Source organism: Olea europaea, unplaced genomic scaffold, assembly GCF_002742605.1.
Source record: "Olea europaea var. sylvestris unplaced genomic scaffold, O_europaea_v1 scaffold638, whole genome shotgun sequence".
Taxonomy (NCBI): Eukaryota; Viridiplantae; Streptophyta; class Magnoliopsida; order Lamiales; family Oleaceae; genus Olea; species Olea europaea.
Window position 1 is genome coordinate 83,546 of NW_019264746.1, and position 11,176 is coordinate 94,721.

The 11,176-nt window shown below is 32.4% G+C and overlaps 2 protein-coding genes across 3 annotated transcripts in view; one reads left to right on the forward strand and one right to left on the reverse strand.

Annotated features, from left to right (window-relative positions):
• The first annotated feature begins 4,475 nt into the window (after positions 1-4,475).
• LOC111390003 (uncharacterized protein At3g61260-like) lies at positions 4,476-8,803 on the forward strand. The gene is made up of 5 exons (XM_023014991.1): positions 4,476-4,800; positions 6,404-6,454; positions 6,780-6,867; positions 7,922-8,003; positions 8,271-8,803. Exons 1-5 carry the CDS (start codon positions 4,623-4,625, stop codon positions 8,469-8,471), a joined length of 600 nt encoding a protein of 199 aa, XP_022870759.1. The 5' UTR covers positions 4,476-4,622; the 3' UTR covers positions 8,472-8,803.
• A 1,450-nt stretch (positions 8,804-10,253) lies between these two features.
• Positions 10,254-11,176, reverse strand: part of LOC111390002 (DEAD-box ATP-dependent RNA helicase 8-like) — a 15,214-nt gene continuing 14,291 nt past the window's right edge. For both annotated transcript variants that reach the window (XM_023014988.1, XM_023014989.1), the window contains exon 6: positions 10,254-10,558. The gene's annotated coding sequence lies outside the window, so the exon portion shown is untranslated. The remainder of the gene's footprint in view (positions 10,559-11,176) is intronic.

Genomic DNA, 11,176 nt, shown 5'->3' on the forward strand with positions numbered 1-11,176 from the left:
AGCTCGAGTCGGCTCGGCTCGAAGCTCGATTAAAACGAGCCTAGGCTGGGCCGAGCCCCATTTTGGGGTGCCGGGCCTAGCCGGCCTGTGTGGCTCGCAGGCTGGCTCGCCAAAAAAAAAAGAGTTAAAAGGTAGGAAGCTGCCTTAAATAAAGGCAGCTGGTAGCTACATTTAAATAAAGGTAGCTATCAACTGCCTTTTAAGGAGGAAAGAAAAAAAAAAAGTGGGAAAAAAACGAGCCGGCTCGGCTAGGCCCGTTTTGGCTCAGTAAGGCTCGAGCCGAAAACTCGGATCGAGCCTTGATTTTTTGGCTGAGCTTTTGCAAAGCTCAGCTTGAGCCAAAAAAAAAAAAAAAAAAACCCTTCTTCAAAAAGCTCGAGCCGAGTTCGAGCCTTGATTTTCGACTCCCGAGCCGGCTCGGCTCGTTGCCTTCCCTAGTGGAAAGAGAGTTAGGAGATTAGGTTTTCAGTAGGGCCTTTTAACACAACCGATTTTGGCTACTATTGTGTTCCCCCGCCCCCTTCCCTCCCCTTTCCACATCAGCACTGTAACACATGCTGTAACAATTGTTGTACTTGTAGGATTTTGTATCATCAATATTATTACTATCGGTAATCACCCACAAATTTTTCAAAAAAATATAATTAAATAATGAACTTAGTTATCATTTCAACGAAAACCAATTATATATATAGACACACCCCGAAATGATCTTCTAAGCAGCAGTGACTGACACACATTTAATTGATGAATCATATCACCGGTGTTTAATATAAGCTAAGCACCGATGTTTGGGAGATCATTCGTTGGTGTAGTTATTTAACTTATATGACGATATTTATCAAAACATGCTCCCCACTACACGAATCTGTGCGTGACCGTGGTCACATTTAAGGCGCCGCTCACAGTGGAGAAGTCGCTTGCAATTCTTAAGCGGCGGGCAATGACCGAGTGAATAATTGAAATTTAGTTCGGTCTGATTCTATTGAATTCTAAGCGTAACTATGACTAATTAAGAAATAGAAATTATATGTTGTCATTTTCAGTCACAATTTTTTATGTTATCTAGAAAATTGGATATCAAACAAGTGAACATTTATGGCCATCAACGTGGCCTTTTTCCAAATCATAAATATCACATCGTGCATTGCATCTTGCAAATAAATTGGGTATCCAATGCTTCGTGACCTTTTGAAAATAGAAAATATGTGGTTAAAAATAAGTAAAAATTTTGAATTTACGTGTTATTTATTTTATTGAAAAAAGTGTGGTTAAAATTATATCAAATCATTATTTAAAAATGTATTTTTTTTTTCAAAGAATGAGGCTCAAATAGCGGCTAAATCGGATCCAAAATTAAATAAATACATAATGTTTCTATTTCGAGATAGTTGATGAGTCCAAATATAAAAAAGTATCATACCGCAATTGTGTGATATTTTATTAAAGCTCTTTTATATTCAACTTTTATATTTAATAAAAGATTACAAAAGACTTTCTATTTTATCACTGCCAAAGAGGAACCAAGAATTATAATCAATAATTTCTATTTATCATGATAGATAAACTTTTTGTAGATGTTCTTCAAATGGTTAATTGTTCTTCTCGACTCTCTAAATTTAAAGATATTTTCAATAATGGATTTGATTGAAACAACGTTTCAATTGAGTTGTTGTACCATAGAGAGAACAAGTCAAGAAGATAGTGTTGCACCGTTGATTCAAGACTTTCAACATTGTAAAGAGCTTTTGTATCTTTTAAAAAAAAGAGAGATATACATTCTTCAGCCTAATTGGTTATGTACTTGCTTCTAGATTTCTTAGTGAAATTTTATTTATAATTGTATTTGAAGCACAAAAGACCTCTTTTTAAAAAATAATAATAATAATAATAATCTTAATCTCTATAAAAGAAAGGCCGATCTTTCAAATACTTTTCGGCTTGAAATTAGTTTCTATGAAAAACAAAGATCTCCCTTGAGATTGATGATAATTTCAGAGATACCGCTTCATTTTCAAATTTTATACGAAACTCAGTTCTTTCAAATTTTGAACAACTCACGCTTTGCATAAGTTACACAAAGATTTCAGACACACCCATTTTTTTTTTCTTGAAAATTATACAAACCTCCTTGTTTCAAATTTTAATAATAAATACCTCAATTGATCACTTTTCTTTCATATGATAGCAAAAATATTAGTGGCAATGCTTAAAATATCCTTATGAGCACTCTTCCATCTTGTTACACTCTTCACAATAATATAATACCCAAAATATCCTTTTGACATTTCTAACTAAATCAACGAATACTTCGATTTGGAAAACTTAAATACATTTGCATATAGTGAAGTAATGAACATAATTAGAACAATGCTTAATATAACGAAATACTAGATATCTCATTTTGGCTATAGTTAATCACTTCATACAGAATATAACGAAATATTAATGAAGTAACACATACGTAGTGATCATTTGACTCCACTTCATTGATCATCGAGCATCCTTTTTTCCTTGCCAACTTTCAATTGAAGAAAAATGGATAAAAAGTGATTATAAATTTGTAAACCTTTAAATGTTTGAAAAAATGTAATCTTGTTATTTATCAACTTCAAAGAAGAAAGTGTTTCGTTCATAACTATCAAATTTGAGAGTACTCGTTTAGTATGAAAATCCAACTAGAATCATATATCCTGTCTTTCCCGATATAATTTTTCAAATTTATTGATGCTAAAATATTTTCTAAGAAATAAAGGTGTAAACAATAGTTTATTGGTTAATTTAGAAGTGTTAAAATGGTATTTCAAATTATAATAATTACTTTTAGATATTAAAAATAATAAAGGATTTATTCTATGGGCTGAAACCTCTTTTATTGGAGTTCATAATCAAGACCTTTAATTGTGGGTTGCTAAAGTGTGGAGCCATGTAAAACATCAATAATCATGAATTAAGGGTTAATAAACATTCAAACACCAATGAAAATCAATAAACATTACCATCAATTATAGAGTGTATTTACTATTTTTTTTATTCTTTTTGTTCGATTTAAGGGCCTTTTTACCATCTTTGATCATTATAAGTCATTTCAACATGAATTGCTTTTAACTAATATAGTCAATCATTGGTACATAAAAAATGATTGATATTATGACATTAATGAATTTTTATTGAGCAATTCTATAGGTACATAATTGCATTTCACGTAATGCCAACAGATATGATACAATAGGGGATTGGATGATTTTTTGGCATTTTTTTTATCACAACCTGAGAACCACACAATGTGAGATTTTTGTTGCAATTATGTAAAACAATTTCTCGTACAAATGGAATAAGTGATTTTTACAACAACAAAGCCAAATGTACATAAAACATTTAACAGAATTTGTACCGACAATGACATGACAAAGTATAAGTGTGCTATTTATTTTCTTCTATTTTTTTTCATCCTCCAATGATGTCGTGTCATGTGTTGTTTGTGAGATTTTTCTGTCAAAAAATTCTGTATTTTTAGCATGCTTCTTTTTACCAAGGCGTTTTGTACAGGAGTAAGATTTTAAACTAATAATTTAAATATAAAGCAATTTATATTTATAGAGTGAAAAGACCTATTGAATGGATTCACCTTTAATTTAATAATGAAGAAAAATGGGCGTGTCTTTTTAGTATTTTTCACTATATATTTTATTTTGTCGGCACAAGGTAATACTAATATGCACCTCACTCGCACACAATTTTATTGTATGCACCCCCTATCATTCATTGATTTTTTTTTTTCATCACCCTTCATTTACTTTTTGCCATTTTCAATGTACTACATATTTTCAAAACAATAATTTAAAATTTTTGGATATAATTATCGACAAATACTTCTATATTTCGGGACGAGTAAAATTAATAATATAAATGTCTGTAGTAAATGGAACATGTCGTGTTTAATAGCTTCGACAATTTATGAATGGTTAAAAATTGTGTTGTATTGATAAATTCCAAACAAGATTGCATAGATAAACAAATTTAGGAATAATGCATGACATTTTTCATAAATTAAATACGTACTAGAATTTTTTTTTTCAATCAAAAAAATAGAAAAATACAATTACTGTACAGATCATTTCTTATTTTTCGACTATAATTTTGGATAACAATGAAGGACTAAATTTTATTTCAAGTAGTGACGTAATGACGAAATAACAATTAACCGACTGTTATATTCCTTACATGCAAAAACTTTCTTTGCACTTAACTCTCATTTTAAATTATAAAAATATTTATTTGGGCATTATTTTGAAACTTTATTTTCGTTCAATAAATTAAAGATTATAAATTAGTGCTTCCATTCTAATAAATCATTGATCAAGAATTCCATTAAAGATCAACGGTCAATAACAAAGCATCCTCACTGTACACCCTACTCCGAATGAACACAAAATCATTCCTCACCATGCACACATAAACATTTATAATGATAAGCCTCTTCTCTCTTCGTTCATTGAGCCCACTGATAAATTCAATAATACAATACTATGCTTTTGATTGATTACAGACTGTCTATTCCCTGTTTATGAGTGGAGAACTCCTTTTTTAGCTTTAATTTTTCGCCATTAGAGATTGTATAAATGGCAACTGCAGAAGCAATACCGAAGGAAGTTGTTACTGCGAAACCTGAAGCTACGGCGGAGCCACCACTTGCGTCGGCGGCGATGGAGAAGCCAAGCAGTGTGTCGGAGGATAAATCTGTTATTCCGGTGCCTTACGAGAAAGTCGATGATTCCAAAGCTCTAGCCATCTCCGAAAGTAATTATTTCTCTCATTGTCTTCATTTTGAAACCAAAACTTTAGAATTTATGTTTTTCTGTTAAGGTATTAATACTACCAACGGAACAAATCCCAGAACAATGTCCAATTCTTCATCCAAGTTTAAAAAAAAGTTTGGTTCCAATGGAGAAATTAATTCACTGTATAAAAATATATTATGGGAGGATAATATGGAAAAAAATTTTAAAATCTTGACGAGATGATGAGATTATAGCAGATTGTACAGACATCCTTGTCCAATCATATCCCGATTCGGTAGAGATCTTTTAAGATAGATTTGTGAAAAGTAATTTAAAAAAAATGATTAAAAAGTAAGAAAAAGTTACGATCATGCACAAGATTATTTTTATTAGGAGAATTTATGATTAAAAATGAGTTTTAGAAAATGGACAGACTGATAACGAACGCGTTGCTGTCATCTTTTCAATTAATCTTATTTATTATCTATTTGAGCCCTTTTTTGGAAGAAATAGAATTTGTAATAGTAAACTTTTAGAGCTTGTTTGGGATTCAAAAAAATTAATTTTTTTGACAGTTAATTTACTATTTCAGCCATTATATTTGACTTCTTCTCTCATTAGTGGACCTCACTTTTCTCCTAACAGTCAAAATTTATTCTCAAAATCACTCCCAAACATGTTCTTCGAGAATGCTGAGTTAAAATTTTTAAAAAAAATTTAAATTTGCGTATAAAATTATCTATTTGCGATTAAAGTAAATTTTTGAAAAATAAGAGGGCTTAATCAGTACCAAACTTGCTATTGTCATCTTGTTAATTATAGCTAAGGTCCACTCCAACTGTATTTGAGTATTTATGGCCAATTCTGAGTGAAATTGACATGTGCCATATTATGAGGTGACAACTGAAGTTGAGCTTGTCAGCTAGTAGTTATTTGGAGTTATGTTCAATTATCCATTTTTTATTTTTTTTTTTAGTAGAAATTTGTGGTATCGGTTTTTCTTTTGTATAATATCTTTCATAATTAAAGATCCATTGATTAGATATATTCATTAAAAATAAATAAATAATAAAAGATCGTTACATTTCTCGTGAACTCATAGGTTCTCTGTAAGATTTGAATCGGCTTTAAGAGAAACAAATATTGATTGACTATCTCGATTTTGTTGTTAGTAAATATCACTATATTTGGTTGGATCTTCCAAACCATTCTTGATCTGAACCCATCGTTCGAGAGGTTTGGAAGCTTTTGTCATGTTCATTTACGTCCCATTTACTAGTTCTTTAATCGTGTTAATAATATTCGTGCATCAATTTTGGCACAAATGTCGAATTTTAACAAGAAAAGTCGTTTAAATGATCTTTATAAACTTCTCTATCTTTCTTGGTCTTTCTCAACATGGTATATAGTAAGAAAAACCTTTAAATGCAAGATAAGGAATATGAGAATCGAGGAATGAATGTGGATTCCTATCAATATAAAAACAAAGATTATTTGCATAAATGATTGATATAGGCTTTCTTCAAGGGTTGTTTCAACTTCACCTTTTGTGTTGATAAATTTTGTTGATGAAATATGGATACTGTTGGTAAAACTTGACTTCTTTGGTTGTTTGAGCACAGAGGCTCCAGAACCTTTACTGAAGAAAAGCTCGAAAGGATCCCTCGGCAGAGGTAGTATTCGCAATTAGTCTCATTTCATTGACTACAATTTGATAATCTGTGAAAGAACTGAGAATTTAGTTAGCCTGCATAGATTCAGAAGTTATTTTTGTTTCTCTGCCTGTGTCAACATGAATTGGTTGTATCAGAAGTTGATAAAGGGAACATGGTAGAATTTCATTAAAAATACGGACCTAGTAAGTTTATAGATTTTCGATCACCAAGTATGATGATGATCCTGTGAAATGCAAGTGAATGATTTGATTGCTAGGAAATATTTTGCAAAATAAATAGACGTTTATAGCTATGCAAGGTGAATAACAGTCTATAATTCCAGATATCGCTCTCGCTAAGCTTGAAGATGATAAGAGATTGTCATTTATCAAGGCATGGGAGGAAAGTGAGAAAAGCAAAGTGGAGAATAAGTAAGTCTTATCTGCCTCTAGTATTGCATATTCAATGTAGCTGGAAGAAGCATCACTCTGTAAAAAAGCTTTTTATCAATTCTCGGGTGCTTTAATGTACATTGACATCCTATCAAGTTTCTCCATTATGGTTCTGTTTGAGGGCTTCTTTTATCGAATTCGACAACTGGAGGAAGAACTAATCCACAGTTTACCTTCTCAGCTCCTTCTACAAGTTCTTGTTATGTTGTTATCCTTTAAATTTGAGCCCAAAAGAATCCTAGAAGAAAGTTCTTAAGAAGTTTATACTGTGAGATGGGGATATTTCCTTGCCAAATTGTCCAAAATTGCTTAAGCTCCTGTTTGTCTACCATTATTCAACGAAAATAATTTTTTGTCATTTGGATTGGTGAATTTTTGAAGAATGTGTGGTTAAAAAGTAGGAAAAAGTTGTGTTCTGTGCAAAAATTTAATTGTGATAACGTGTGGTTAAAAATGAGTTTGATAAAAAAGGAGCTTTGAAATAATGATAGACAAACTTTGAGTAAATCTGAAATCCCTGCATCCAATATGTGCAAGTGTTATCCCCCAATTTCAAAGTTTGTTGAAAGAATTTTTTTTAAAGGTACAGATTTTACTTAACAGAATTAATACTGGGAAACAGCTATCTCCCTGTGATTGACTGCTGCCAAAAACTGTTTTGACAACAGCAAATCACAAGGTGACAGTTGTCTCCTCTATATTAATTCTGTTAAAAAATTCTGTACTTGTAGCAAAGTTCTGACGGAAAAGGGTATCAATTTCGGGTTATTAGCTCTCATCTTTGGGAAGGTATAAAAAGGAGTATCGCCTATTGCATTGTGCACCGGAATCGAAACGAAAGGATGGAATAATTTTTTTGTGTGATCTTCTATAGTTTCTATTGTTTGAGAGGAAGACTTCTTTGAATGGAACGAAAAAAGGATTTTTAACTGAAACATTGGTGAATGTTACGGCATTATATTTGGTTTATTTGTTTCAAACTTGTTGAAAGTAACTGTTAGACACTGTTTATTCTGTTTGTATGATGGAACAGGGCACAAAAGAAGCTGTCTGAGGTTTCATCATGGGAAAACAGCAAAAAAGCAGCTCTTGAAGCCCAACTAAAGCAAACTGAGGTAATTGACATACACATTGATCTTCGAAAAAATTGTATATTTCGGTTATTAGCAACGTAATTTGCAGCAAAAATGCTCACAATTATATGATCTTCGACCTTTAGTCAGGGTACAAAATAAACATTATGCAGTTGTGTGCTAGACTAGACTAAACAACATTGAACAAGATTAAGTAAAAGAAGTTAAAATCTCATTTATTCTCGCATGCATTAGTGTTCATAGTGTGTACCAAACATGCGTAATGGTTACATGTACATGAAATGGCAGGAACAATTGGAGAAGAAGAAAGCTGATTATGCAGAAAAAATGAGAAACAAAGTAGCTCTCGTTCACAAGCAAGCAGAAGAAAAGAGGGCTATGGTTACAGCTCAACAAGGCGAAGAAATTCTCAAAGCAGAGGAGATGGCGGCAAAATTTCGTGCAACGGGGCATGCTCCTACAAAGGTTTGTGGGTGCATCGGAGGTTAAACTTCTCTCATTTGGTAATCAAAGATCTGGGATATTGGCATGTCTTCCATGTAAAGTGTGTTTCTCTGTTATTTTTGTGTTTAACAGATTCAGGATATGACTTGAATTTGTTTTTTGTGTGATCTTGTATAGTAAGAGTACTTTTGGCTTGTGGTAAAACAAGTTAAGTTGTTTATTACTTATGTCAAAAAGTTCTCGTCTCTATTCGAGATTTTTACTTATTTATGTTTACATATTCAAGTATAGAACATATTGCTCGTCCCGGTGTAGCACCATGGACAGTGCTTCTCTGCTAAAAATTTAAGCTATTAAAGATTCGAGGTTTTTATTCATTTATGTTAATATTAATATTCAAGAACAGAAAACGTTGCTCGTCCCGGTGCAGCACCATGAAGAGTGCTTGCTCAGCCACGTTAACCTAAAGCAGTCTCTACTTGCATATTGCTAACAACCCACGAAGTGTATTTGAAAATGGATTGATCCTTTCTACTCAATTTCTGTTGTAGACTATCTAAATATCCAGCAAAAAGTAAAGGGCTCAAAGAAAATAGAACAAACGAGAGATAATAACTCAAATGGTTACTGAACTTTGTAAAAGATTTTCACGGAGCCACTGAACTTTAAAAATTACCAAAGTCATCACTAAATTTTACAAAAAAATTTCACGGGATTACTAAACTTTAAAAATCATCCCCATTCATCACTAAACTTTGCCTTTTGCAAAATTTAGTGATCCCATAAAGACATTTTGCGAAGTTTAATGATAAATGATATTATTTTTTAAGTTTAGTAATTTCATGAAAATATTTTGCAAACTTCAGTGATGACTTTGGTGATTTTAAAATTCAGTTACCCATTAAAAACTTTTTACAAAGTTCAGTGATCATTTAGGCTATTATCTCAACAAAAGATGTTGAGTCTAGACGACCTTCTATGTCTTTCGTGTAAGATGGACTGCTTGCGCCAAGAATGAATTCATCATACGAAAGAAGAACTTATCTTGATAGAAGTTTTTAGATTAAATGTTTTAACAAAGTTATATAGACTTATAGCTAATTTTTATTAAAAAATGTTGAACTCCAACCTTGAGATCCCCATCGCCCCGCCCCCATGAGAAAGATAAATAACAGAATGTGCCCCAACAAATCAGAGAACAAAAATTTATCCATCCACTTGCCCACAAAGAGTTTAATTTCATATCTCAAGAATCTAACCCTCACACTGCGACCACTAGCAAAACTAATACTACATTACTCATATCTTTTGCACCACTAAATTATGCCCCAAGGGGCGTACCTAATTTTTATTAATGTAGATATATCAGTGTACCAATTATATGATCATTTATTAGAAAATCGGCCGCAGTTCTCTGGATAACCAAATGGTAATTTTGCAGCCATCTATAATAGTGTGAGTAAAGAATCAAGTTGATCCAATAAGGAGGATAGTTAAAGAGAGCAAGACATAATCTACGTCTATGCATATGAAAAAATTGAAATTCATAGATTTTATTTTTCTTTATTTTTACCTACCTCTCCCTAAAAATTGTATTTTGATCAGCAATAAGTGTAAAAATAACTATATATTTTTTTTAATCAACCTTCGTTCTCATTATTGTGATGAAACTGTGAAAATGTTTTACGAAAGCACTTAAAGAAAGTGATATAATTACGCTCTTGCAATGCAAGAAATTGGTAAAAGGCTGACTTTTCCCAAAACTAAAAGACAGTGAAGGGGGGGACGCGGGGGTGTGCCGGGGTGCGCGAGGATAGAACTACGAGGTAATAACAGAAGATCACCAACAGATTTTGCATTAATCTTACAGGATGTGCAAATAAACCAAACTAGCCCCATTGGAAATAAGAACGTCGAGTTGCTGACAGAACTGAAGGCAACTGCAAAGTGAACTTGACATATTATCCCGAACGTACATAAGATGGTGAATACTTTAAAGGACAAAGAAATGTGCCTGAAATTCTGGCATTGTCTGCCTCATAAGTCAAAATACAGTCTTCAATTACCAAAGGCACAGTTTAATATAGCACCGCACACTTGATCATGTACTTCGAACATGCAGCCAGATGTTTCTGTACAAAAAGAAGAAATCATCGAGGACAAGTAAGATACAAGGATCAAAAATTGGCAAGATGTCAACAATATATTGAACTAATAATTTCAACTAGCATACAAATGCCAGCCACTAAGATACAAAATATTTTTTTTTAACAATGCGGGTGGGGATAAGTGTCAAACACGGAACACAATCAGGAAACTTTGTGCATGTTTGGTACATAACACTAGAAAGGACTGTAGTATGATAAACAAGATTTTAGCTTATTTTTCGTTACTAATATCGTCCAAAACTATCTAATCATCCCTACTAAACATGCCATTAATTGTTCTCTCCCAGCACCAAAAGAAATTTCGAGAGGAGGGATTATGATTGTTTTCTTGGAACTTCATATAAGAATTGACACTAATGTTTACCTCATACGTACCTGAGGTCCAGTCGGAACTCAAGAAAAAAGTGTGCCCATTTCATCAAAACCATAAAGTCATATACAGATCACCACACAAAGACCATCCAAAAGAAAGCATTTGTCTGAATATATGATTAACACAGTATTCCAAAGCTGATTAATACAGTATCACAGCTTTGGAATATCTGCATATACTTCATTGCGATTAATACCATAATAGTCTAT